A 27,613-nucleotide genomic window follows, 5' to 3' on the forward strand; every position below is an offset into this window, starting at 1 on the left:
CTCTGCTTAAAAATAATAATAAAAAAGGCTAGGGGAAGCTGGGCATGGTGGCACACGCATGTAATCCCAGCATTTGAGAGGCTGAGACTGGAGGATCACGATTCGCAGACAGCCTCAGCTACTTAATGAGGCCCTTCGCAACTCAGTGAGACCATGTTTCAAATAAAGAATAAAAATTGGGGCAGGAGGAATAGCTTGGAGGTAGAATGCCCCTGGGTTCCATCCCTAGACCCCCCCCCACACACACACACAAAGAAAAAATTTTTTAAAAAAGGCTGGGGGAGCTGAGCGTAGTGTGGCATATGCTTGTAATCCCAGCATTTGGGAGGCTGAGATAGGAGGATCGCATTTTGTGGCCAGCCTCAGCTACTTAGTGAGGCCCTCCGCAACTTAGCGAGACCCTGTTTCAAAATAAAAAATAAGAGCTAGGCACGGTGGTCCACATCTGTAATCCCAGTGCCTGGGAGTCTAAGACAAGAGTGTTACAGGTTCAAGGCTAGCCTGGGTAACTTAATGAGACCCTGTTTCAAAATGAAAAATAAAAGGGGCTGGGGTGTAGCTTGGAGGTAGAATGCCCCTGGGTTCCATTCCTAGTACCAAAAAGAAAAGAGACATTGTTTCCCCCACACAGAAGCTCATCCCTAGAGTAACCAAATCCATAGGGACAGGAAGTAGAATGGTGGGTGCCATGCTCCTCCACCTCTCCCTGGCTGAGCCTGGCCCGTCACCTAGGGGTGGGGGGAATTCTCATTCTGCTCTGGAGAAGGGCTCCTTATTATTATAATTATTTTGGTACTAGGGATTGAACCCGGGGCATTCTATACCTCTGAGCCATACCCCAAGGCCCATTATTTATTTATTTATTTATTTATTTATTTATTTATTTGTGATACTAGGTGTGGAACCCAGAGGCTTTCTACCTCCAGGCTATACTCCTAGACCTATATTTTATATTTTATTTGGAAACAGGGTCTAAGTTGCTGTGAACCTCACTAAGTAGCTGAGCCTGGCTTTCGAACCTATATAATCCTCCTTTCTCAGCCTCCCAAGCTCGGAGATTACAAGTGTGTACCACCATGCCCAGCTTTGTTTTTACTTTAAAATGGGGTCTCACTTAGCCTGGCTAACAGGACAGGAGGATGGTTAGCAGACAGGTTTAGCTACTTAGCGAGGCCCTCTACAACTTAGTGAGACCTTGTTTCAAAAATAAAGAATAAAAAACAGGGCTGGAGGTATAGCTCAGAGGTGGAATGCCCATGATTCTATCCCCAGTACCACACACACACAAATAAAAAAAAAAAAGGAAAAAAAGAAAGAAAGAAATGGGGTCTCACTAAGTTGCTGAGGGCCTATTGGGAGCCTCTGCACTGAGTCCTCCTTCCCAGCCAATTGCAGAGCAGGGCAGTGGGCAGAGGCCCACCCAGGGACCAGCAGCAGCTGGAGAATCTGAACTAGGGACTCCAGCAGCAGGTCCTCCTCAGGCCCTTCATCAGTGCTAGAGTGACTCCCAGGACAGGACAAGGAGCCAGGGCCCTCACCGGCACCCCCTGGCTTGCATCGACTCTGGCTCACGGATGGGGGCAGGGAGGCAGTGACTCAAGGCCCCCACAGACTGACTGGTCCAGAGCTTTGTGTGTTAGGATTTTCCCATCTTCGTTGCAATGTTCAGCATGGGCTCAGCTCTCCTCACTCCGGTCCCAGGAGTCCCCTCGGGGTAATCCAGGACCTCAGGATCTAGAGACACATTCCATACCTGGCACATCTGGGTCTGGGACCACTGCACGTACGTAGGGAATAGGTGGGAAACAGGATCTCAAATATCTGAATGGGAAGCCCAGGCTGAGGGTCTGTATGATGTCTCAGTTTGGAGAACCGAAGGGAACGAGGGAGACGCGGCTCTTCATGCTTTTTGGGGGAGGAGCATTACACTTTTTTTTTCCCAGTACTAGGAGAAACTAAGGGCATTCTACCTCCAAGCTGTTGCCCACCCCATTATTTATTATTTACTTGGAAACAGGGTCTCAGTAAGTTGCAGAGGGCCTCACTAAGTAGCTGAGGCTGGCTGCGAACCTGCCATCCTCTTGTCTCAACCTCCCAAGTACTGGGATTACAAGCGTGTTCCACCATGCCCGGCTACACTTCTTAAATAAATTTTCTAGCTGTTTTTTGTTTTTTGGTGTGTGTGTGTGTGTGTGTGTGTGTGTGTGTGTGTGTGTGTATAGGGGGTGGGGGGGCATTGGGTATTGAATCCAGGACATTCTACTCTGAGCTACATCCCCGGCCATTTAAATTTTTTATTTTTACTTTTTTAGCAGTACTGAGGTTGGAACCCAGGGGCATTCTACCTCTGAGCTATGCCCCAGTCCTATATTTTATTATTTATTTTGAAACAGGGTCTCATTGAGTTGCAAAGGGCCTCACTAAGTAGCTGAGGCTATCTGCGAACCCGGATCCTCCTGTCTCGGCCTCCCATGTACTAGGATTATAAGCATGCACCATCACGCCCGGAGCCATTTTAAATTTTGTTATGTTGAAACAAAGTTCTCACTAAATTGCTGAGGCTGGTCAACCTCCTGTCTGAGCCTCCTGTCTCATCCTCTACCTGTCTCGGGCTCCCAAGTAACTGAGATTATAGGCATGCACCATCACACCTGACTCCACACAGAACAGCCTGCTGCAGTGGCCCAGATTCACACCAACACTTTCTGAGCCTCGGCGGCAGAGTGAGGACAATGTGCACATTTGGGAAGTCGGTGGGTCCACCCTCAGTCAGCGTGAGGTGCTCAGCTCAATGTAGCCAGAGTGTGTGGGCGGCCCTGCTCCCCACGGGCTGCTAGGCCTGATCTCCAGCCCTAAGAAAGGAGCGGAGACGTGCTGGGATTAGCGCCCATGGCGCACAGGCCTGCCGGGCTTCACCCACCCTGGAGCTTACATGGGACATGCACCCAGCCCAGGAAGCGTCTCCGTCCTGCTCAGGAGAGCTTTGCTTCTACTGCTAGAGAGGGCGGGCCCATGGGGTGCGGGCTAAGCCACCTCCTAAAAGATGCCGGGCCTCCCTCTTGGATAGGAAGAGGAGGCGCCACTCATATGGCCCTGGACTGGGACAGGACCGTGGCTGCCCAGCCTCCCAGGAGGGCACGAGTCCCACGTTGGCGACCCGGGCTGGGCGGTGGAGCGCTCTTCCAGCCGGGTCCTGGAAGGCCAGAGTGAGCTGCTCAGAGGCCCCATTCAGAGCGTGTCCTACACAGAAGGTTCCAGAAGGTGGACCAGGAGGCCCCGTGGGAGCTGGGACACGGCCATGTGGGTGCCCCCTGTGGGCTCCCCTGAGCCTGGCGGCTCTTGCAGAGGGCGTACGTCGGTGCACATCGACCCCAGTGGCTTTTCAGCTTTCCTGCCAAGGGGCTTGGCCTGTGTCTGGTCTGCGCAGCCTCTAGGCCTTTCGGCATACCTGGTATCGGTACCTCATATTTCTGCATTCCCTTCCCACCTCCACTTTCTCCACCTACAAAGCAACTTCTCGCACATCAACCCCCAATCCTCCATCCATCCACATCTACTTATCTGCCGGCTCCTTCCTCTCACCTCCGCAGCCGCAGCCCTGAGCCTGATGCTTCCTAGACCCGACTGCCACCTCTCTGGCTGGTGTGCTTCCCTGATACAGTTTTTGTTTTTGTTTTTGTTTTGTGGTACTGGGGATGGAATCGAGAGGATGTCTACCTCCGGGCTACACTCCCAGACCTATTTTATATTTTATTTGGAAACGGTCTCTTAAGCCAGCAAGGCTGGCTTCAAACCTGCACCATCCTCCTGTCTCAGCCTCCCAAGCGCGGGGATTACAAGCGTGCGCCGCCACGCCCGGCTAACCCTTAATACAGTTTACCCCCCATGTTTCCTCCTCCAGCAAAGCACCAAACAACCCCTGCAGTCATTGCACCCAGAGGAAAACTGATGTCCCAGCCCTGGCCAGCCAGCTTCTCTAGCAACTACCCAAGTCCCAGACAGCCCCCAGCAGCCACAGGCCCTGCAGGCTCCTACCTTGCACCGTGCCCTCCCCCCATCCACCCAGGCCCTTCTCTGCCGCCAACCCAGGCTGAAGATGCTCACTCGCAGGTCCCGCATCCCCTCCCTCCCAAGCTTTCCTGTCCTCCATCACGTCACTCGCTCTAGAACACCAGCCCAGTGGGGTCTGTCACGTATCCGCGCTTGCCAGGTCCCCAGACCAGGAACCCTGCTGGCAGAGAGCCCGTGTTTGAGCACTGTTTGTGCCCACGCTGCCCCCGCAGGCCAAGACCTTCTGCAGGCAGCAGCTCCCCAAACAATGACATTTAGGACAGTCCAAAAGCAGGGACGGGGCATCAGAACTGTGGTGACGAAGGATAAACCGGCTCCGCGGAGCCAGGAGCAACGCAGGGGCTGGCACTTAGCGGTGTCACAGGCCAAGGCACGAGCGACCCTGCGCAGAGCGGCACGTGTGCTGCAGCCCCTGGGTCCTGCGATGTGGGAGCCTCACGCCTAAGAAGCTTCCAGAAGTGACCCCGGATCTCGCACGATCCGCAGCCGCCGCGTGGGGCTCTGCTGAGAGGTGCTGCCCGCGTTCCCAGGCTCGAGGGCGGCTGTGGAAGAGTGTTGTTTTGCGGTTGCTTCAACATTGTGGACATTCATAAAATTAATTTGCCAAGTGAGGAGATAAATCCAATCCTGTGTTTCCATGGCAACGCCTCCCAGGCCGAGCACTGGGAGCGAGCCGGGGAATTTCGGCCTCAGGATTTTATGAGGAGACAGCTCTCAGGGTCCAGCTGCCTCCAACGGCTCCAAATCGTGGAATGCGCAGCGGGAACACGAGCTGCGGAGACCTGCGGTCCTCCCCCCTTCCAGCCCCTGCCCGAATCCTGATCCGTTTTCCTGGAGCGCCTGGGCTGAGACACGGATTCTGATGAGGTCACGGAGCAGCCGGGCAGCCTGCGCACCTCCCTGGCCCTGGCCTGCCCTGGACACAGACTGCCTTCTCCTCTGAGGGAGACCAGCCAGGCGTGCATGCGTCTCGCCAGACACAGGGACAGTCCCTGTTGTCCCCATCTTAAGAGCTCCTCGGCCCGGGCAGTCTGGCCCGGGGACATGCAGAGCGAGGCAGGGCGCAGAGATGTAGCGGCTCAGATCCCAGTGCTACCCACTGGCACCGGACCTCTGTGTCTACGCCTCCCAGTTTCACACGGGGAGGCCTGAAGGGGGGCGGTTCCGCTCCTGTCTGCTAAGCATGTTTTCCAAGAGCGTAGGAGATCAGGTGTCTGGGGCTGGCAGCTCCAACGGCTCAGAGACAGCTGGTGTGAGCACACACAACTGGGTGATATGAGACGTCTCTGCCTGGAGATCCTGTCCCTGCAGAGACCCTCCCCTAGAGGTCGCATAAACTGGGGGTCTCGCCGCCGCACACCCTTCTCAGTTGCTCTCAGTGTGCCGGCTCTGCAGTGAGGCTCCTGTGGATTTGCACACACGTGGCCATGTCTTGCAGAGCAGGGCAAGGCACTTGCAGGTGGCCACTGCAAAGCCTCAGCCTGCCTTTTCCACCCAGCAGGAAGCCCCATAGGAGGAGAGGGTAGGAGAAAAGACGGGGTGAGGGGCTCCCCATTCCAGCTCCCTGGGATGAGACCTCACAGAAGGCACCTGTGACCTGCTAAGAGCAGTTTATAAAGCAACCTGCCTCAGAAACCCACACCAGGAGAAATGGCACAACTAAGCAAGTGTGAGGCGTGCCCGCCAGAGGGGACTTCGCAGCCTGCCAGTGCAGCGCACACAGCCTCCAAGAGGACAGGAGGGCGGGACTCCTGCGGGGCATGGGAGGACATCCCAGCCAGGCAGCCACCGGGGCCACTGCGGCTAGCAGCTGCGGTAGTCAGTGGCGCTAGAAACTATCTCTCGCTGCCCATTTCAGTTCTGAGCATCTCCTGGCTCCGTGTACCTGAGGTTCCACAGTGCCTTAAACGTGGCTGATCACAGAGGAAGAAGGGGAAAAAGTCCACGTTGCCAAGGCAACAGCTTCAAATACATTTTGCAAGTCTGTGAGAACTGCACGCTTTCCCCTCCGGTTCTGTTCTATTCCAGAGACCAGGACAGTCTCTCTCCTGCTCCCCCTCCCCTAGTTGATGGGGGCATTCTTTATAATACTGAAGACCCCTGTCCAGAGGCAGGGACCATCTCCATCACCCAATCACCTTCTTGGAGACTTCTTTATGCGGACAGAGCATCAGAAACTCCTGGAGGGCTGGCCCCTGTGCCTCGCAATTTCCTGGGATTCTGCTGGGGAGCCAGCTGTCCCTCTGCCTTGGTGCAGGCCACCCCAGGAGGTAACAGAAGCAAAGGCCACGGGGAGCACCACCAGGCCGAATCTTACAAGTCAGCCAGAGGAAGGGGGAGAGAGCCCAGACACTGAAACAAGGAAGCCGTGCTCACAAAATCCACGTTGGGCCTGGCCTAGTGACATACATCTGTAATCCCAGGACTTGGGAGGGAGAGACAGGCGGATTGCTGATGGGAAGCCAGTCTCAGCAACTTAGGGAGGCCCTCCTCAACTTAGTGAGACTTTGTTTCCAAATAAAAAATAAAATAGGGCTGGGGGTATAGCACGAAGGTAGATGGGTTCCATCCCTAGTCCCACACACAAAAATAAAAATAGATAGGTAGGTGACAGGAAGGAAGGAAGGAAGGAAGGAAGGAAGGAAGGAAGGAAGGAAGGAAGGAAGGAAGGAAGGGCAGACTGGGGGATGTAGCTTGGATGTAGCATAGCCCTGGGTTCAATCTCTTAATATCACATACACATTTTTAAAAAGCCCACATCGTTCTTAGTGTAGAGTCCCAGATACAAGGAGTCCTGCCTACCCTTGGTGCAGGCCCACACACCCAGGGCAGAGGCCCTCGGAGGCGGGAGCCAGCAGGAGCTGAGTGTGCAGCCACCCCTGGGAGTTGGTCCCGCATCCTGGGCTGATGACCAGCCCCTCTGTTTGCTCCCTTGGTGTAGACATGGAGGGCTCTGCGTGCCGGCACAGGCTCCATGGCACAGGACGTGGTCAGGTTCCACGTCGAGCCTACCCAACTGTTGGTACATCCTAAACCTCCCGACACTGAAATCAAGGATATAGTCGATGTTGGGCGACGTCTGTCCTCGGTGCCAAACCGACTTCCTCTGCCTTCTGACCCAAGCTATCACGTAGATTATTTTATTTTACTTTTGGTATTGGGGATGGAACCTAGGAGCCATCTATCTTTAAGCTATTCTCTCAGTCCTTATTCTTATTTTGAAGCAGTGTCTCGCTAAGTTGCTGGGGCTGGCCTTCAATCTGCGATCCTCTTGTCTCAGCTTTCCAAGCATTGGGAACATGGGTGGGACCACCCCATCTGGTGCTTTATTACATGTGGCAAGATGTGGACTTCTAGAGAGATGTAAGAGTGAGCTCAGTGGTAGAGCACTCGTCTAGCATGTAGGGGGCTGAGTTTGGTCCCAGCACTACAACAGGGGGCATCAGAGACCAAGGTTTTTATATGCAGTCTGCTTTTTTACTTAATTTTTGCAGTACTGGAAATGGAACTCAGGGGCATTCTGCCTCTGAGCTATACCCCCCGCCCTATTTTTCATTTTTTATTTTGAAACAAGGTCTCAATAAGTTGCAGAGGGCCTCACTAAGTAGCTGAGGCTGACCGTGAACCTGTGATCCTCCTGTCTCAGCCTCCCAAGCACTGGGATTACAAGCATGCACCACCATGCCTGGCTAGCAATCTGGTTTTATTATTTATTTATTTATTTATTTATTTATATTTATTTATTTATTTATTTATTTTTTTGGTGGTACTGGAGTTCCTGGAAACCCTTCTTACCTCTCTGGGCTATACTCCTAGGCATCTATTTTTTACATTTTTATTTGGAAACAGGGTCTCTTAAGCCAGTGAGGCTGGCTTTGAACCTGCGGGATCCTCCTGTCTCCGCCTCTCAAACACAGGGATTACAAACTTGTGCCACCACGCCCAGTGAATTAGTTGATATTTTTAAACCAGAAGCTGAGACAGGAGGATTGCAGGTTTAAGGCCAGCCTTGGCAATTTAGCGAGACCCTGTTCCAAATAAAAAAAATAAAAAATAAAATAGGACTGAAGCTGTAGCTCAATGGGAAAGCACCCCTGGGCTCAATTCCCAGTACCAGAAAATTTAAAAAAAAAAAAAACTAATTAAAATGTTTAGCCAAGCACCGTGTAGGCCAATACAAATCTACTTCTGGGCCAAATTTGGCTGGAGAACACCAAGCTTCCTATCAATGGATGTAAAAATAGGAATATTTGTAGTTTCACCCACTCTGTCCTCACCTATAGTAGAGGGGCCTCAGACAGGACAGGGAAGCTGTGCCATCTCCCACTGCCCCAGGCTGGGTTGGGCTGGCCATTCTGTCTGTGGCAGGTGCCACGATGGTGGCTGGGGATGGAAGGCCAGAGCGAGGGCAAGGCCTGTACCGCCTGGCTAGCTGTGAATGTTGGACACTCAGGACTGTCGACGGAGCCCTGTCATGGGCGCATCCCAGAGCATGGCTGCTGGACCCCAAGAACAGGGCCCTGAGAACCGGATTCGGAGGAGCTATGATGGACGGGCAGGCCTTGCGTGCACTTGTGATGTGGCCTGGACATCCTACCTGGCTGTTCCTGCTGCATCCCGCTAGTCAAGTCTACATTCAGAACGAGGGGAAGTGACTTCAGTTTTCCATGGGAAATAAAGATGAAAATTGTAACTTTTTTTGAGGGGGGAGGTGCTAGGGATAGAACCTAAGGGTATCCTACCTCCAAGCTACACCCCAGCCCTTTTTATTTATTTACTCATATTTTACTTATTGGTATTAATTGGGGGGGTAGGGTGGTAAGGATTGAATCCAGAGGCATTTTGCCTCCAAGCTAAACTTTCAGCCCTATTTTTATTTTATTTTATTTTATGGAATTAGGGGTTGAATCCAGGGGTATTCTACCTTTGAGCTATACCCCCAGCCCCCTCCCTTTTTTTTTGGTGGTACTGGGGGTGGAACTCAGGGGCTTTCTACCTCTGGGCTATACTCCCAGCCCTATTTTATATTTTATTTGGAAACAGGGTCTCACTAAGTTGCTAAGAGCCTCACTAAGTAGCTGAGGCTGGCTTCGAACCCGTACGATCCTCCTGTCTCCGCCTCCCAAGTACTTTATTATTTATTTTGAGGTAAGAGTCTCACAAAGTTGCTGAGGCTGGCCTCCAGCCTGTGATCCCACCTCAGCCTCCCAGTCCTGGGATTATAGATGTGCAACACCAGGTCCAGCTCGGGCTCTGTTAAAATATTTCAGATTTTGAATGGGAAGCTTATGGCTGAAGAATCTTCCCCAAGCTGAGAACAAATCTTCATTTATTAACAGGAAGAGGTTGGGACCCTATAAATACCCAAACGGTGTCACACCAATGCAGAGATGCGGCAGACAGACAACTGTGGAGCTGGGGAAACAGGAGATGGCTTTGCGGTAAGGAGCCAATGAACAAAGGAGTCAGAAACCCTCAACGCTGAGAGCTGTCTGCAGCTTACTATTTCATTTTTTTTTTTTTGCAGCCCTATTTCATTTTTTATTTTGTTTCAAAACAGGGTCTCGATAAGTTGCTGAGGCTGGCCTTGAACCTGTGATCCTCCTATCTCGCTCTCCCAACTACTAGGATTACGGGAGGGGAATTACGGGGCTGGTGAAGCCTTTGCACACTCTGGGCGGGAACGCCACCCCGCGCTCCCTCTGTGTCCCGTGGAGATTGCCAAGCACAGGTGACGTTCTGTGGGGCCATCCTCAAGATGCAAGCCTGCCCCCCTCCCCTCGCGCACTGGCACCCCTGGAAACACCCCAGAAGGACAGACTCAGCGAAGCCGTCCTCAGAGGCACTGGGAGCCCCGGCCCTGCCTGCACAGGCCTCCGCAGGCTCTGGGGCGGGGGAGCAGGGCGCGCGCCTGCGGCATCGGGCTGGATGCCGGGCTGAGACCGTGGGCGCACTTCCCTCTCCCAGCTGCCGACCGGAGGCCGGCTTCCACACCGACCAGAGCCATAATTTGCTTTGCTTGTGGTTTCATCTTTTCTTTTTAAAGAAACCTTGTTGTTGAATCTGTCTCCTGCCCCGAGGACGGGAGTGACGCCTGGGGACTGTCCCACCATGGAGTCTTCCAGAATATCCTCCAATTCTGGTGGACGCAGGCTGCGGGCCAGTTTTGTCCTTGCAAGCAGGAGGATCCCGCGTCCACACCACCAAGCTCCTAGGAGGCCAGGGAAGGAAAAAGCTCCCGTGGCTTCCGCAGGATTACTGTTCTTCTCCTGCTCTACTCTGCAGCCTTCTAGATCTTTCCTGAGTAGAGGACCACAGTGCAAAGGTCTAGGGACAGGGAAGAGACGACACGTGTGTGTTGTGTGTGTGTGTGTGTGTGTGTGTGTGTGTGTGTGTGTGTGTGTAAATAATCAGGTTTGTTTTTTTTATTACCTCTGGGCTACATCTCTAGCCCTATTTTTATTTTGTTTTGAAACAGGGTCTCGGTAAGTTCCTAAGGCTGGCCTTGAACCTGTGATTCTCCTGCCTGGGCCTCCTAACTACTAGGGTTACAGGAGGAGTCACCACACTGGCTGAGATGAGACTTTTAATAGGGCCCTGGTGGGGTGGTTGAGAATTCCCAGGGCCCAGGAGCCAAGACAAGGTCTCACTCGGATGATACCTGTGTCTCATGCCTGTGTCCCATGTGGCGGCGGCCTGTCTCACAGGAAGAGAAATTGTCACATGCAGATATTGAGTCTTCTTTTTTTTTCATACTGGAGATTGACCCCGGGAGTGCGTGTGTGTGTGTGTGTGTGTGTGTGTGTGTGTGTGTGTGTGTGTGTACTGGGGATGGAACCTTTCTACCTCCAGGCTACACTCCCAGACCTATTTTATATATTTTATTTGGAAAGAGGGTCTCTTAAGCCAGCGCGGCTGGCTTCAATCCTATGCGATCCTCCTGTCTCCGCCTCCCGAGCGCAGGGATTACAAGCGTGGGCCACCACGCCCGGCCCAACTCTTGATTTTGAAACAGGGTCTCGCTGTTCGAGGCTGGCCGCGAACCTGCGATCCTCCTGTCTCAGCCTCCCAAGTACTAGAATTACAAATGCATACTGCCCCAGCTTAATCCCTGCACATTGAGTAAAATGAATAACCAGCTCCTCCAGCAAAGGCCCACGTGTAACCCCATTTACAGCTCCACCGTTCTCCAACTTTGTCTTATTTTTCAATTAAGGAGAGGGTGTCTCTTCTGTAAATTTTAGGATACCATTTTATCATATAAATATTATGACTGACAGTTCATTTTCCTCTATGAGAAAGAACAAAAATGCAGAATCGTCAAGGTGTGCCTCAGGCCTGGCTGGTGCACACCGTTTTCTGTTGCTTGGTTTTGTTTTATTTTTACGGTACTGGGGATTGAACTCAGGGCCATTCTGTCTTCAAGCTACACCTGCGGCTCATTCTATTTTTTTGAAATAAAAATTGCTGAGGCTGCCCCGAAACCTGTCTGTGATCCTCCTGTCTCGGTCTCCCGAGACAGGAATTATAAGCGTGCACCATCACGCCCGGCCAGATTATCGAGTACTTTAACCAACCCCAACAGCAATTTCACTTCCATTTAGGTTGATATTTCAGACCCAGAATGTGGCTCCTGAGTCCGATTCTGTTGGCCAAACATCCACCAAAGTGACCTCTCTGTTCATTGCCATCTCCGGTCAACAGTCAATAACCCCACAACAAAGATGGGACTTGGCCCTGCAAACCCCACCACGTGGAAGCCCTATTTTTCCCAGTGGCAAAATGGAGGGGTGGAGAGTAGGCTTGAAAAAGACGCAAACATGAATTCCACTTGCCAGTAAGGACCTGGAGAGAAGGAAAAGGCCCCGGAGAGGTGAGGAGGCACCGTCCAGCCCTGCAGTGGCCGGGGCTGCCTCCCAGGGAGGCTCGCAGCCCCGGGGTGGACGCACTGGCCAGCTCTGATCGGCTCACCCTGCATTAGTCAACAGGGAGAGGGATCCCCCTGCAGGTGACAGCCACCTCCCACTCAAGAGCTGGCATTCCGGAGCAGAAATCTGCACAGACGCGGCTCTGTTCACAGACCCCTTCCCGACAGCGCGCTTCTTTCTTTCTTTCTTTCTTTCTTTCTTTCTTTCTTTCTTTCTTTCTTTCTTTCTTTCTCTCTTTTTTTTTATGGGTGCACTGTATTCATACATCATAATGGGATAAAAAAAAATTTGTAGACATACATGCACACATCAGCGCGCTTCTTTAGAAGACAGACTCGAGGCGGTCGCCAAGGGTTACGGCCCCCCACACGCCCCAGGAGATTCGTGGAACCCGCTGCACCCTGCCCTGGTGGGCGACAGCGTGGGTGACAAATAATAATTACTTGGACCATTCAAGTGCAAATACCCAGTGCCACCCTCTTTTAATCTGTTTCGTGATCATTGTGTATTCACATGCAGTTGTAAGAAATAATGCAGAGAGTCGGAGCACCCTAAGGAACGCAGCTTCCCCCGGGGCCACGTGTTGCACAACTGTACACACAGCACCCGGCACGCCTAGGTTCTCACAGGGACACACTCCAGCTTCCACTCCGCCTGCACTGTGTGTTCTATGCGATGCTGTCACATGTCAACCCACTGTCTTTTTATTTTTATAGTACAGGTGATTGAACTCAGGGCATTCCACCACTGAGCTACACCCCCAGCCCTTATTTATTTATTTATTTATTTATTTATTTATTTGCAGTACTGGGGATGGAACCCAGGGGTATTCTACTTCTGAGCTACATCCCCAGCCATATTTTTTTATTCTTTGTGTGTGTGTGTGTGTGTGTGTGTGTGTGTGTGTGTGTGAAACAGGGTCTCATTGAGTTGCAGAGGATCTCACTAAGTATTTGAGGCTGGCCACGAACCCAGATCCTCCTGTCTCAGCTTCCCAAATGCTGGGATTACAAGCGTGCGCCACCACGCCCGGCTTTTTAATTTTTATTTTAAGACAGGGTTTCACTAAGTTGTCTAGGCTGGTCTGGGACCTGCCATCCTCCTGCCTCAGCCTTTCAAGTTGCTAGGATTGCAGGCGTGCACCACCACACCTAGCTCGGCCACCATTTATAAGAGAATATATATATATATATATATATATATATATATATATATATATATATATATATATGTATGTATATTTTGTACTGGAGATGGAGCCCAGGACATTCCACCTCAGAGCTAAACCTCTAGCCCTATTGAAACAGAGCCTCATTAGGTTGCAGAAGAGTCTTGCTAAGTTGCTGAGACTAGCCTTAAACCCGAGATCCTCCTGTCTCAGCCTCCAAAGTACTGGGATCATAGGCATGTACCACCACGCCACCCAGCTTAGAAGAGACCCCTTGGGTCTTGAGGAGGAACACATGCATCAGAGGCAGGTGTGCAAACCCATCATCCCACAGCCCTCCATTGCTATTCATGGGGGAGGGTGCGTGGGTCAAAGCGGGTGAGATGGAGCAGAGAGGAGCCCCCAGCGCGCTCCGGTGGGCCCGCATCACCTGCAGAGCCCCCGAGCAGACTCACCTCTGTGATGATGAAGAAGTCATCCCCTGCCTCCCCTTGGACAACGATCTTCTCTCCATCCTCAAATTGCACCGGCTCCAGGGCATCGGCCACGGTCAGGCGCTCCCACTTCTCCAGGGACTCTGAGGAGGAGGACCAGGGCTCAGGTGGGCGCGGGCACCTGGATGCAGCGAGGCCGCAGCAGCCCCTCTGCTCCGAGTGCAGCCGCGGGGCCAGCTCCTCAGAGGTGAGCTGTGTCCGGTGGCAAAGAGACAGCACAGGACGCAGCCACGGCCGCCAAAGACCAGCTCATCTGTGCTGGGGGCCTGGACATTTTACCATTAGGTCGGATCCATGGTGTACACAGCTCAAAAGCACCTTCACTGGGGAGATACAGTTTGAAAACACTCGTGGGGGAATCGTGTGATGTAAGTAACAGGCATTGAAAACTGAGTCTGAGTTAACTTAGTGTGGAGATGCTTTTACGTATCTCCAAAAGAATAAGGCTACCTGTAGTTCTGCAAGCACTGGTGTCACACAGCTGAGCTCTGCAGCCACTGAGGGGCTTAGAACAATTCAGAACGGTCAAAGCAATTACCCCTTAAAAAACAGCTCGGTCCACCCCGGCTGACCAAAGACCTGGGCGCTGAGCTGAAGCTTTTACATCCAGGCAGGGCACACCTGTCACTGCTCTAGTCAAAATGTTTAATTCTGACACCCAGTTGATCATTAGTAGCAGTAGTCATACTGGGGATTGACCCCAGGGGCATTTTACCTCTAAGCTAAGGGTTAGGAGTCTAACCCTTTATTTATGTTTCAATTTGTGTGTGTGTGTAGTACTGGGGTTGGTACCCAGGGGGATTCTACCTCTGAGCTACACCCCCCCAGCCCTATTTTTTATTCTTTATTTTGAAACAGGGTCTCATGGAGTTGCAAAGGGCCTCACTAAGTAGCCGAGGCTGTCTGCGAACCAAGATCCTCCTGTCTCAGCCTCCCAGGATGCTGGGATTACAAGCGTGCGCCACCGCGCCCAGCTATGTTTTAAATTTTGACACAAGGTCTTGCCAAGTTGCCGAGGGTCTTGCTAGGTTGCCGAGGCTGACCTTGAACCTGTGATCCTTCTGACTCAGCCTTCCAATTCCTGGGATTATAGGTGTGTGCCACCATGCCCTGCCATATTTATCTTTAAATGCTTGTAAAGTGGAGAGCTCTTTCCAGCCTTTTCCCCCTACATTATCCATTCCTAAACCTAGGAAGGAAGAAAAAAAATGTGAGGCTTTATAAAGAAAATGATCTCCTGATTAATATATATATATATAAACCCAGCCTATACATAGATGTTACCTATGTAGGTCAGCTGCTAAAAAAAAAAAAAAAAAAAATCAGATCTAGGTTAACAGGGGGATTTCTGCCTGTGCCACACACAGCAAAGGACCACATTCCCCCCAACGCAGGACCACGGGAGAGCCTATTGCTCCAGGCAGGCCTGCTCACCGCCGGCTTTGGAGGCCAGAGGCTCTCAGCTGCTCGGGACCCAGGCTGTCCACCCCGCACACCAGTCACGCCTGTGGCCTCAGCACACACCTGTGACCAGAGAGTGTGGCCACGTTGGAGCAAGTTGCAGTTTGTGTTCAGGGGGAAAGAGCCACAAAATGAGGCTGGCCGGGGTCGGGGAGACAAAGAGCATCCTGTTTGCTGGCTCCCTTGCCGAGGGCCACAGAGGAGGTTTAATATTAGTGATCAGATGCTCCTGACGGCACATTTGATGAGGAGATTTAAAACCTGCAATATTCTGAGATCTAGAAATAAGGACTTAGAATAGCTATATCTCCCAACAAAACAAATCTTGGAAACTCTCAAAAGAAAATGGCAGGGAGACGGCAATTTGGGGGGCCTACATTTTCTATGTTTATAGTACTAAAGATTTCACCCAGGATCATTTTACCTCTGAGCTACACCCCCCCCAGTCCTTTTTTTTTTTTTTTTTTTTTTTGGTGGTACTGGGGTTCCTGGAAGCTCTTCTACCTCCGGGCTATACTCCCAGACCTATTTTATATTTTTTATTTGGAAACAGGGTTTCCTAAGCCAGCACGCGCGGCTGGCTTCGAACCTGCGTGATCCTACTGTGTCTGCCTCCCAAGCGCGGGGATTATAAGCGTGCGCCACCACGCCCGGCTTTTTTTTTTTTTTTTTTTTTTTTTGGTGGTACTGGGGTTCCTGGAAGCCCTTCTACCTCCGGGCTACACTCCCAGACCTATTTTATATTTTTGAAACAGGGTCTCTTAAACCAGCGCCGCTGGCTACGAACCTGTGCGATCCTCCTGTCTCTGCCTCCCAAGCGCGGGGATTATAAGCGTGCGCCACCACGCCCGGTCTATTCTTTTATTTTGAAACAGGTTCTTGTTAAATTGCTGAGGGCCTCTCTAAGTTGCTGAGGCTGGCCTCAAACCTATGATCTTCCTGTCTCAGCCTCCCAAGTACAAGGAGTCCAGGCATGTAACACTACAGCCAGTTCAAGTATGACATCTTCAAAAAGCCACTAGAGGAGGCTGAGACAGGAGGATCGCGGGTCACAGCCAGCCTCAGCTACTTAGTGAGGCCCTTTACAACTCAGTGAGACCCTGTTTCAAAATAAAGAATAAAAAATAGGGCTGGGGCTGTCATTCAGAGGTAGAATACCCCTGGGTTTCATCCCCAGTACCACAAAAAAAAAGAAAGGAGAGAAGAGAGAGCACGAGCGAGCGAGCCAGGTGCTGTGACACATGCCTGTAATTCCAATACTTGCAAGGCTAAGAGGATCACAGGTTCGAGGCCAGCCTCAGCAACTTAGTGAGACTGTTTCAAAATACAAAGTATTTTGAATGTCCCTGGGTTTAATCCCCAGTACCTCAAACACATACACAAGTCTTCCCCCAGAAAGGGGGGACCCACCATGGTACCAAACACATGTATGCACATGTGGGTGATTTGGGCTGCTCTGGGGCGGGTGGGTGAGGAGCTGCTGCAGGCGGGAGGAGACACCAGAAGGGACCTGTATAGAACAGGGTGGATGAATCTGTATAGAACCCTGGAGGTTTCTATAACCTTCCCATAACCTCCCCCAGCGGCTTCTTTATGTGCAAAACGGGTCCAGCAGCATCTTCCCTGGAAGACCACTGGCCATGCTCACCTAAGCCTCAGCCTCAGGTGCACCTGCAGCCCCTGCTGGCCTCCAACAGCTCCCAAGACAGCACTAAGGCGGCCTCGGAAGCGCGGGGATGCCACTGGAAGAGCTGAGCTTAGAGCAAAGCCATGCAGCAGAGCTGGCCAGTTACCTGGAAGCAGAACCGGCTTCCCACCCCGCACCAAAGGAGCTGGGGATGACTCCATCCAAGGCGGCAGGAGAGACGGACAAGCTCAGCACCAGGAGGGCGAGATGCTGACAAAGGACAGTGCCGGGGACGTGCACACCGCAAACGTGATGCAGGTGGGACCCGCCTCGTGGCCCCTGCCAGCCATGCGGGGCTCAGTCAAGGCCACACTGGGAGAGCAGAGTCACTCACCTAGGATGGACACCTTGCTGAGGAACTCCTCGTACATCTTGCGTTTCCTTAGTGTGCTGCCCTGTTTCGAGATAGGAAAACACGGAGAAGGGGGTGGTCTTTGCACCCGAATTGTTTCAAGATTCTTAGATTTCCCCCAATAGTTCTGAGCTCTTCAAAGCTGCAGATGGCCGGGAGTCTGTACCAGGCGGACCATTTCCTGCACCCAGCCCTCTCCTCTGGGGCTACTGAAGGGGATTCCATGGCCCCCGTGCACCAGCCTCCAGGGGGCCCCAGTGGTGCCCACCTCTAGAGATCCAAGCCCTGCACGCTCTATCCCACACCAAATAGGGCCAACCTGGGTGACCACCGGGGCGCTAAGGAAATTAGGGTTTGAGGCTATAGAAGACATGATGGCGCCTGCCCCACTCCCTCACAGATCCAAAGGAGGAAGGAGCCTCCTGCCAACCTCCATCACTGTGGGAACAAGCCATCACAGAACGTCCTCCGCCCCTTAGACCTCCCAGTGACCACAGCCCTAGAGGGGTCCAGGCCAGAGCCACCCTGCCTCCCCGCAACCCACAGAAACTATCAAATTCTTCACTGCCGTCAGAGACCACTAAGTGCAGGGGATGCTTGTTGCTCAGCAACAGCTAACGAATGTGTCTGGCTCACTCTGTCCTAACAGGAGGCCTTGCAAGCACTCCTAAGGCTGGGGAGCTGTGGGTGGAGGAGCCGCTCTGCACCAGCCCTCCCGGAAGCCTCAGATATCCCACGGCAATGGCAAAGAAGGCTCATTCATCCCGCGCGGCCGTCAGCCAGGTGGCGCCGAGGTCCCTGCCCCGCATCCCTTTGCGGCAGCCACACCCAGCTGGTTCCTGCAGCCATAGCTGGCTTCAAGCACTGCAATCCCCCCCCCCCGCCCCATCCCGATCAACTGGAGACATGAACAGGGACGAGGTAAGACCTGACACAGAGGGCCCCCAAGGGCCTGCGGCTCTCGTGAGACCTCCTGTCTGTCTCTTTCTTCTTTCCTTCCTTCCTTCCTTCCTTTCTCTCCTTATTTTCTTTCTTTCTTTCGTGGTACTGGGGATGAACCCAGGGGCATTTTACCTCCGAGCTGCACCCCCAGCCCTATTTCTTTATTCTTTATTTTGAAACAGGGTCTCACTGAGTTGCAGAGGGCCTCACTAAGTAGCTGAGGCTGTCCATAAACCATGATCCTCCCGTCTCAGCCTCCCAAATGCTGGGATTACAAGCGTGCCCCACCATGCCCGGCTTTATTTATTTATTTATTTATGATACTGGGGATTGAACCCAGGGCCATTCTACCTCTGAGCCACACCCCCAGCCCTTTTTTATCTTTTTGTTTTGAAACAGAGTTCAAAGAGACGCAAGCCCTCAGCTGAAACTGATTTCCGAGTCCAGGGCCACAGAATCGCGCCGCAAGCCAGCACAGTGGCTTACACCTGTAATCTCAGTGCGTGGGAGGCTGAGACAGGAGGGTGACAGGTGTGGGATAGAGCGTGCAGGGCTTGGATCTCTAGAGGTGGGCACCATTGGGCCCCCCTGGAGGTTGGTGCACCGGGGCCGTGGAATCCCCTTCAGTAGCCCCAGAGGCGAGGGCTGGGTGCAGGAAATGGTCTGCCTGGTACAGATCCTGCTGAGGCTGGCCTCAAACCTGCAGTCCTCCTGTCTCAGCCTCCCAAGTACTGGGATGACAGGTGGACACCACCATGCCCGGCTAGGGACCCCTCATCTTCTGAGACACACCGCCCAAAGCGTTGGCCCTAATCACGTCAACAGCCTCTCCTGACAGTAGAAATCACAGGCAAATGCAGGTGGCATTGACCAGGGCCCTGTGCACGGTAGTACTCAGCTCTGTGCACCGTCACAACTGTTAGGGCCCCAAGGAGGAGGAAGCGGACAGGGGAACACAGCTGAAGCACAGATCCAAACTTGCACCCCACAAGTGATGAGCTGCCTGCCTCCAGGACCTCGCCTGTCTCTCTATATCACCCACAAAATACGCAGCATGGTTGTGGTGCCTGTATATGCAAGGTGTGTGTGTGTGTGTGTGTGTGTGTGTGTGTGTGTGTGTGTGTGTTACTGTGGTTTGAACCCAGGGGTGTTCTACTTCTGAGCTACATCCCTAACCCTTTTCACTTTTTATTTTGGAACAAGGTCTCGCAGGGTTGCTGAGGGTCTTAGTAAATTGCTGAGGCTGGCCTCAAACCTGTCACCCTCCTATCTCAGTCTCCCACGCACTGAGATTACAGGGGTAAGCCACTGTGCTGGCTTGCGGCGCGATTCTGTGGCCCTGGACTTTGGAAATCAGTTTCAGCTGAGGGCTTGCGTCTCTTCTAACGAGGCCCTTTAGCAGGTTGAAGGTGGCTTCATTACGTGGGAAAATGAGGGCGGGCAGCAAGATTCCCTTCCAGTGTGGAGAGGGGCCCAGAGCCATGGCCCATAGCCACCCTGTCCACACCCTCCTAGCTGGGTTAGAGGACCCTACAAGAGGCGGGAGAGGTGGTCATGGAGACGGATCTGTTGCAGAAGGGAAAAGGCTCTGGGGGGAAGGGCTGAGAAAGGCACATGACACTAAGCCTGTCCCCAGAGAGCTATGACAAAAATGTAAGCGGCAGTGAAGTGGGAAGGAATGGCCCTCAGTCCCCGGGGCACACCAGGGGTTTTTCCACAGGGTGGCTGTAGGCGACCCTGCCTACCCAGCCCGAGCTGCCCAGGCACTCCCCGCTCACTTGCTGCCTGAGTGTCCCTCAGCCTCCGGAAACCCAGGCTCCTGGAGCAGAGCCAAGCCGCCCCTCTCAGACAGAAGACAAAGCCCAGGGAAGGCGCCACCTAGCCCCACCGTGATGGGGACGTGGGCCCAGGATGCCCGCCCTCCGTGCCTCCCAGGCTGAGAGCCCGAGAGAAGGCAAAGGGCACTACACTCCGGGGGAACAAGGGTGGGTTTGGACGGAGCACCCCAGTCGCTGAGCCTTGGTGGGATGAGATGAGACGACTCCCAGTCGCCCAGCCTTGGTGGAATGAGATGAGATGATTCCCTGCCTCCCTAGGTTGTGGTGAGGACTGAGTTGTAAATGTTCCTTCAGTTGCTGCGGATGGCGGAGGTGGTGACAATGATGGTGGTGGTGATGGTAACAGTGATGGTGATGATGCTTGATGACAGTGATGGTGATATGATGGTGGTGGTGCTGCTGCTGCTGCTGATGGGACTGTGATGATGGTCGTGATGGTGACGGTGATAGTGGCGGGTAATGGCAGTGGCGATGGTGGCGATGGTGATGATAATCATGGAAATGTTAGTGATGATGAGAATCATGGAGATGATGACGGCGGGGTGGTGATGGTGATAATGAAGGTGGTGGTGGTGATGGTGAAGATGGGGATGGTGGAGATGGTGAAGATGGAGACGGTGGAGGTGGTGATATTGATAATGATGGTGGTGATGATGGTGGCGGTGGTGGTGATGGTGAAGATGGCGGTGGTGGAGGTGGTGATGGTGATAACGGTGGTGGTGACAATCATGGAGATAATGATGGTGATGAGGAGAATCATGGCGATGCCAGTGATGACAGTAGCAAGCACAGTGATAGTGATAGTGGCGGTAGTGATGGTGCTGGTGATGATGGTGGTGATGATGGTGAAGATGGTGGAGGTGGTGATGATGATGATGGTGGTGATGATGGTGGTGCTGGTGATGGTGAAGACAGAGATGGTGGAGGTGGTGATGGTGATGATGATGGTGGTGGTGATGGTGAAGATGGAGGTGGTGATGGTGACGATGGTGATGATGATGGTGAAGATGGTGGAGGTGGTGATGATGATGATGGTGGTGATGATGGTGGTGCTGGTGATGGTGAAGTCAGAGACGGTGGGGGTGGTGATGGTGATGATGATGATGGTGGTGATGGTGAAGATGGAGATGGTGATAATGATGGTGGTGGTGGTGGTAGTGATGGTGATGGTGAAGATGGAGGTGGTGATGGTGATGATGATGGTGGTGATGATGATGGTGGTGGTGATAGTGAAGATGGAGATGGTGGAGGTGGTGATGGTGATAACGGTGGAGACGACAATCATGGAGATAATGATGGTGATGATGAGAATCATGGCGATGCCAGTGACGACAGTAGCAAGCACAGTGATAGTGATGGTGGTGGTAGTGATGGTGCTGGTGATGATGGTGGTGGTAAGGTTCATGGTGGGGGCTTACTGAGTATAGCTATGAGAGGGTCAGCACATTCTATTTCTGACATGGACCTTCCCACACCTCCCACGCTCTTAAACCAGTCTTGTCCCCTCTGGGCCTCAATTTCTCCATCAGAATAGTGATCAAGCTGGCTCTAATCTCTAGGTCTCTGAGCTGGACTCCTCCTTCCTCCGTGATGTTTTTACCACTGCTTTGTTGGTATTATCTCCATCTCGGTCCAGAAGGTTCCTTATCTGCTTCCCATTGAGATGCACTGGGGACTCCAGCCTCAACTGAGTTCCCCATCATTGGAAACAGGGTCGGGGACCTGTGTAGACAGGCACTGACCATGCACCAACCCTCAGCATCCCCCATGACTCCTAAGAGCTCTCTCCCAGGAGGGGACCAGAGGAAACATAAGCTGAGACCTTGCCTCCTGGGGCCATAGTCTTCAAGATTGAAGCCCTGCCAGGTGGCACAGAGAACCGACATGGCTTTTTCTTGCCTACCAGGGCACCAAGGGGCGGGGCCAGGACTTAAATGGGACAGACTTGTTCTGGCACCAGCATTCACAGACGGAGCTCTGACAGAAGTGAGGCCCTACTGTGTGCTCGGGACTGCGCCACACATCACCGTCCTCCACCCTCACATCTGTGGTGCTCCCAGGTGCTGATAACGGTGGTAATGGTGGTGATCCTGGCACAGAGAGAGCGTTGTCCAGCTGCTGCACATTATATTCCCGCTGTCACCACCACCCTTGGCCCCGTGAAGGTCAGGCAGCCAGTGACAGCTCTGAATGTCCAGTGGCATGAGGTCATTTTCAGGCAGGCTTTCCTGCAGGTGCACGGGCCTGATGGCACTGGGAGCTGGGATCATGGGGACTAGCTGCCCAGAGCGCTTCCTCCTCCAGATGCCTGGAGGTCAAAGGCAGAGGTGTCCTGTCGCTCTGCCGTGCACCCCAGTGCACTTTGGGACACTGGGTGATGTAGTCCATACCCTGGGCACAGCCAGATACTCACAACCTAGTTAAAGTGTAGGGACCATGAAGGGGAAGCTGTCCCCAAATGCACATACACAAAATACGGCAGAATAACATTTATCTCCGAAAGCCCACAGGGAAGCTGAGGTTGGAAGGAGAGCCGCTGGTGGACACAGGGGCTCTGACTGGTCGGGCTGGAGGGTGGCTTCAAGCACAAGCCAACTGTCAGACAGTGAGTTCAAACCAACCCCCCAACTGGCGATCTACTTGTCTCCTGAGACTCAGTTTCCTCCTCTCCCAAGTACTGGGATTACTGGCGTGTGCCATGGTATCTGGAACCCCAATCCCCTCTCACCCTAGACCTTAGCTTCTCTACTAGCACTGGTCTAGAACAATGATAAAAGAATGGCAAGTCCTAATTTTAGAAGCCCAGAGATACCCCACCACCAAAGCTTCCCCCCCTTCCAACAAAACCCCAACAGGATCCAAGGCTCACAGCACAGAGGGTCTGAGAAAACCTCAGTAAGTGGGCCCAGGACCATGTGGACCAGAACAGTTCTGTGCCGCTGCGAGTGGCCTAAAACCCTGTGCTTCCACAACACCAAACAGGTGCTGCCGCGTCCGGGTGCACGGGCAGCAGAACGTGGCATGTCTGCCTGTTGGAGCAGGTCAGGATGCCTTCAGGGACAACGGCCTGCTCAGTGTCCTGACCTAAGCCATTTCAGAACCCTGCTGACCCTTAAAAAAAGGGTTTTTTTTATTTTAGAAATAATTTACAACCCTTACTGACTGCTCAGTAATTACACCCAGACAGTGGAATGCAAGCCCTTTTTTTTTTTTTTTTTTTTTTTGGCCCCAGGAACCTCAGACTTTAAAGTTAGTGCAAGCTGGGCATGGTGGTACATGCCTGTAATCCCTGTATTTGAGAGGCTGAGACAGGAGGATCACAGATTCAAGGTCAGCCCCAGCAACTTAGCAAGACCCTGTTTCAAAATAAAAAAAAATAAAAAGGGCTGAGGGTGTAGCTCAAAGGTAGACTGCCCTTGGGTTCAATTCCTGGTAAATAAATAATAAGTAAATAAATAAATAAATAAAGTCAGTAGAAGGGACCAGCCTCAGTCATTGCTTCCTTCTAGAGCTGACAGTAGATAAAGTCGGGGGCTGGGGGCCTGGGCCATTTGTTACTGTGTTGAGCAGGCATCCAGAAGGTAGGTGTATTCCATGATCTGGGGACCTCTGGGAACCCCACTTAGGAGGGCTTGCAGCATGCTTGCCAACATCCTGAGAAGGGGTGTGTGTGTGTGTGTGTGTGTGTGTGTGTGTGTGTGTTTTACTGGGAATTGATACCAGGAGCTTTCTACCTCTGAGCTATACACCAGCCCTATTTTATTTTTTTTCAGAGATGTAGAAAAAAAAATATATATATATGTACATGTGTATATGTGTATATGTGTATATGTATATATGTATATATGTAGGAAAGAAATATACATTCAAAGGAGAATAAGGGCCACCTCAAAAGTGATAGGGGCTTTTTTATTTAAGGGGGCACTGGGGATTGAAACTAGGAGGGTTTTACCTCTGCACTACACCCCATCCCTTTTTATTTTTTATTTTGAAACAGGGGCTCCCTAAGTTGCTAAGGCTGCCCTCAAACCTGTGGTCCTCCAGCCTCAGCCTTTCAAGTACTGGGATTTCAGGCTCGTACCACTGCTCCCAGAGTTATTTTCTATTTTGAAACAGCATCTTGCTAAATTGCCGAGAGTGGCCTCAAACCTATGATCTTCCTCTCCCAGACTCTCACATACTGAAATTATAGGCATGTACCACTGCAACCAGCTTTATTTTTTTATTTTGAAATAAGATCTCACTAAATTGCTGAATGTCTTAAGTTCTGACACTGGCCTCAAACCTATGATCCTCTTGCCTCAGCCTCCCAGTACTGGAATTACAGGTGTGCACCATCAAGTCAGCCACTCCTAGTCCTTTTATTAATTCATTTATTTTAATTTTTAAATTTTATTTAGAAACAGAGGCTCACTAAGTTGCTGAGTCTGGTCTCAAACCTGCAATCCTCCTGTCTCAGCCTCACAAGTACTGAGATTACAGGCATGTGCCACTGCACCAGATTGATTGATTGATTGATTGATTTTTGGCGATTCTGGGGCTTGAACCCAGGGGCATTCTGCCACCGAGCTATACCTCCAGTCTTATTTCTATCTTTTATTTTGAAACAGGGTCTCACTAAGTTGTGGGGTACCTCAATAAGTAGCTGAAGCTGGCCGCGAACCTGGGACCCTCCTGTCTCAGCCTCCCAAATACTGGGATTAGAAGCGTGAGCCACCATGTCCAGCCAGATTGATGTTTTATTTTTATTTTATTTATTTATTTATTTATTTATTTATTTATTTATTTATTTATTTTGGTGGTGGTACTGGGGTTCCTGGAAGCCCTTCTAGCTCCGGGCTACACTCTCAGACCTATTTTTTACATTTTCATTTTGGAAACAGGGTCTCCTAAGCCAGCGCGCGCGGCTGGCTTCGAACCTGTGCGATCCTCCTGTCTCTGCCTCCCAAGCGCAGGGATTACAAGCGTGCGCCACCACGCCCGGCATTATTTTTATTTTTTTTAAGTTTTATAATAACAGGTAACATTTACTAAACATCACTAGGTCCCAGGTATTGTCATGGGAATTTGTACACATATTAACGTATTTCCATTTCTTAAGTATAGTCCTTTGAGTTGGGTGAGGTGGCACACGCCTATAATCCCAGAATTTAGGGGGCTGAGACTAGAAGATCACAGGTTTAAGGATTGCCTCAGCAATTTATTATTTTTTATTTTTAATTTTTTAAATTTTTTATTGGTGCATTATATTCAAACATCATATTGGGGTAAAAAACTTGTGTGTACAAACATGTACTCATCGCTGATTTAACCCCTACCCAATTCCCACCCCATTCCCTCCCTGTCCCTCCTTCCCTTGCTTGGCTTAGTGATTGACTTCGATATGTTTAAGTACATTGTATGTTTTGGAGATTTTCCTCTTCCCCCCTCCTTTCTCTTCCTTTAGGTTGTCGTGTTTGCTCCTCTATAGGATTTCCTCTTTCAAGAGTTCCTCCTATGACCCATTTCTCCCTAACTCTCACATATTAGGGAAAGCATCTGATTTCTTATTTTTTGTGACTGACTAATCTCACTTAGCATAATGTCCTCCAGTTCCATCCATTTCCCTGGAAATGACGTAATTGAGTTTTTTTTGATGGCTGAGTAAAATTCCATTGTGTACATATCCCACAGTTTTGTAATCCATTCATCTGTTGATGCACATCTTGGCTGGTTCCATAGTTTGGCTATGGTGAATTGGGCAGCTATGAACATAGATACACATGCATTAGTTTGGTAGTTTGGTTTCCTATCTTTTGAGTAGATACCCAGAAGTGGTATTGCTGGATCAAATGGTAGATTTGTTCCCAGTCTTCTGAGGATTCTCCATACTGTTTTCCAAAGTGGTTGCACTAATTTGCAGTCCCACCAACAATGTCTTAAGAGTTCCCACTTCTCCACATCCTCGCCAGCATCTGTTGTTGTTTGTGTTTTGAATGGTGGCCATTCTAGTTGGAGTTAGGTGAAATCTCAGGGTAGTTTTGATTTGCATCTCTCTGATGGCCAATGATGTTGAGCATTTTTTCATGCATTTATTGGCCATTTGAATTTCTTCTTCTGTGAAGTGTCTATTTAGTTCATTTGCCCATTTTGTTTTTGGATGCTTTGTTTCCTTAGTGTTGAGTTTCTTGAGTTCTCTGTATATTCTAGATATTAGTCCTATATCAGAGGTATAGGTGGCAAAAATCTTCTCCCATTCTGTTGGCTCTCGATTGAGTTCTTGATAGTTTCCTTTGCTGAACAGAAGCTCTTCAGTTTCATGCAATCCCATGTATTGATTCTCCTTTTAATTTGTTGTGCCTTTGGGGTCTTGTTGAGGAAATGTTTGTCTGTGCCTATGTGTTGTAGTGTTGGACCTATGCCCTCTTCAAGGAGCTTCAAGGTCTCTGGTTTGATTTCCAAGTCTTTGATCCATCTTGAGTTGACTTTTGTACAGGGTGAAAAAGTGGGATTAATTTCCAATTTTCTGCATATGGTTAACCAGTTTTGCCAACACCATTTGTTGAAGAAGCTATCTTTTTTCCAGTGTATGTTTTTGGCCCCTTTGTTGAAAATCAATTGGCTGAAAGTATGTGGACTTGTTTCTGGGTCTTCTATTCTGCTCCATTGGTCTATATATCTGTTCTTTTGCCAGTACCATGCTGTTTTTATTACAATGGCTTTGTAGTATACTTTAAAGTCAGGTATTGTGATTCCTCATGCATGGTTTTTGCTATTGAGAACTACCTTGGCTATTCTGGGCTTTTTGTTATTCCAGATAAATTTAAGGACTGATTTCTCTATGTCTGTGAGGAATGATCTTGGTAGTTTAATGGGCATTGTGTTAAATCTGTAGATCACTTTTGGAAGGATGGCCATTTTAATGATATTTATTCTGCCAATCCATGAACATGGAAGATCCTTCCATCTTCTAAGATCTTCGATTTCTTTTTTCAGTGTTTTATAATTTTCTTTGTAGAAATCTTTTACCTCCTTGGTCAAGTTTATTTCTAGGTATTTTATTTTTTTGTGGGAGATCCTGAGTGGAAGTGTTTTCTGAATTTCTTTTTCAGTGGATTTATGGTTGGTGTACAGGAAAGCTTCTGATTTTTTAAGATTGATTTTGTATCCAGATACTTTGATGAATTTGTTGATCAGTTCTATAAGCCTTTTGGTTGAGTTTGTTGGGTCTTCTAAATATAGTATCATGTCATCTGCAAATAGTGAAAGCTTGAGTTCTTCTTTTCCTATTTGTACTCCTTTGATTTCCTTTTCTTGCCTAATTGCTCTGGCTAGAGTCTCTAGTACTATATTGAAGAGAAGTGGTGATAATGGACATCCTTGTCTCATTCCAGTTTTTAGGGGGAATTCTTGAAGTTTTTCCCCATTTAATATGATGTTGGCGGTGGGCTTATTGTAGATTGCCTTAATAATGTTGAGATATGTTCCTTCTATTCCAATTCTCTGCAATGTTTTTTACCATAAATGGATGTTGAATTTCATCAAATGCTTTTTCAGCGTCTATTGAAATGATCATGTGATTTTTGTCTTTGATTCTGTTTATATGATGAATTACATGGATTGATTTTCATATATTGAACCAGCCTTGCATCCCTGGGATGAACCCTACCCGGTCATGGTGTATGATTTTCTT

The 27,613-nt window shown here is 50.6% G+C and overlaps 1 protein-coding gene across 1 annotated transcript in view; it reads right to left on the bottom strand.

Moving 5' to 3' along the window:
* The window catches only part of PRKAR1B (protein kinase cAMP-dependent type I regulatory subunit beta), a gene marked incomplete at both ends in the record, with an annotated part of 153,890 nt that overhangs the window by 10,851 nt on the left and 115,426 nt on the right, over positions 1–27,613 (bottom strand). Inside the window, 2 exons of the mRNA XM_080703338.1 lie at positions 13,623–13,744; positions 17,144–17,204. Coding sequence (XP_080559464.1) covers positions 13,623–13,744; positions 17,144–17,204 — 183 coding nt within the window. The remainder of the gene's footprint in view (positions 1–13,622; positions 13,745–17,143; positions 17,205–27,613) is intronic.

Source organism: Muscardinus avellanarius (assembly GCF_963383645.1).
Source record: "Muscardinus avellanarius genome assembly, chromosome: 10".
NCBI classification, from domain to species: domain Eukaryota; kingdom Metazoa; phylum Chordata; class Mammalia; order Rodentia; family Gliridae; genus Muscardinus; species Muscardinus avellanarius.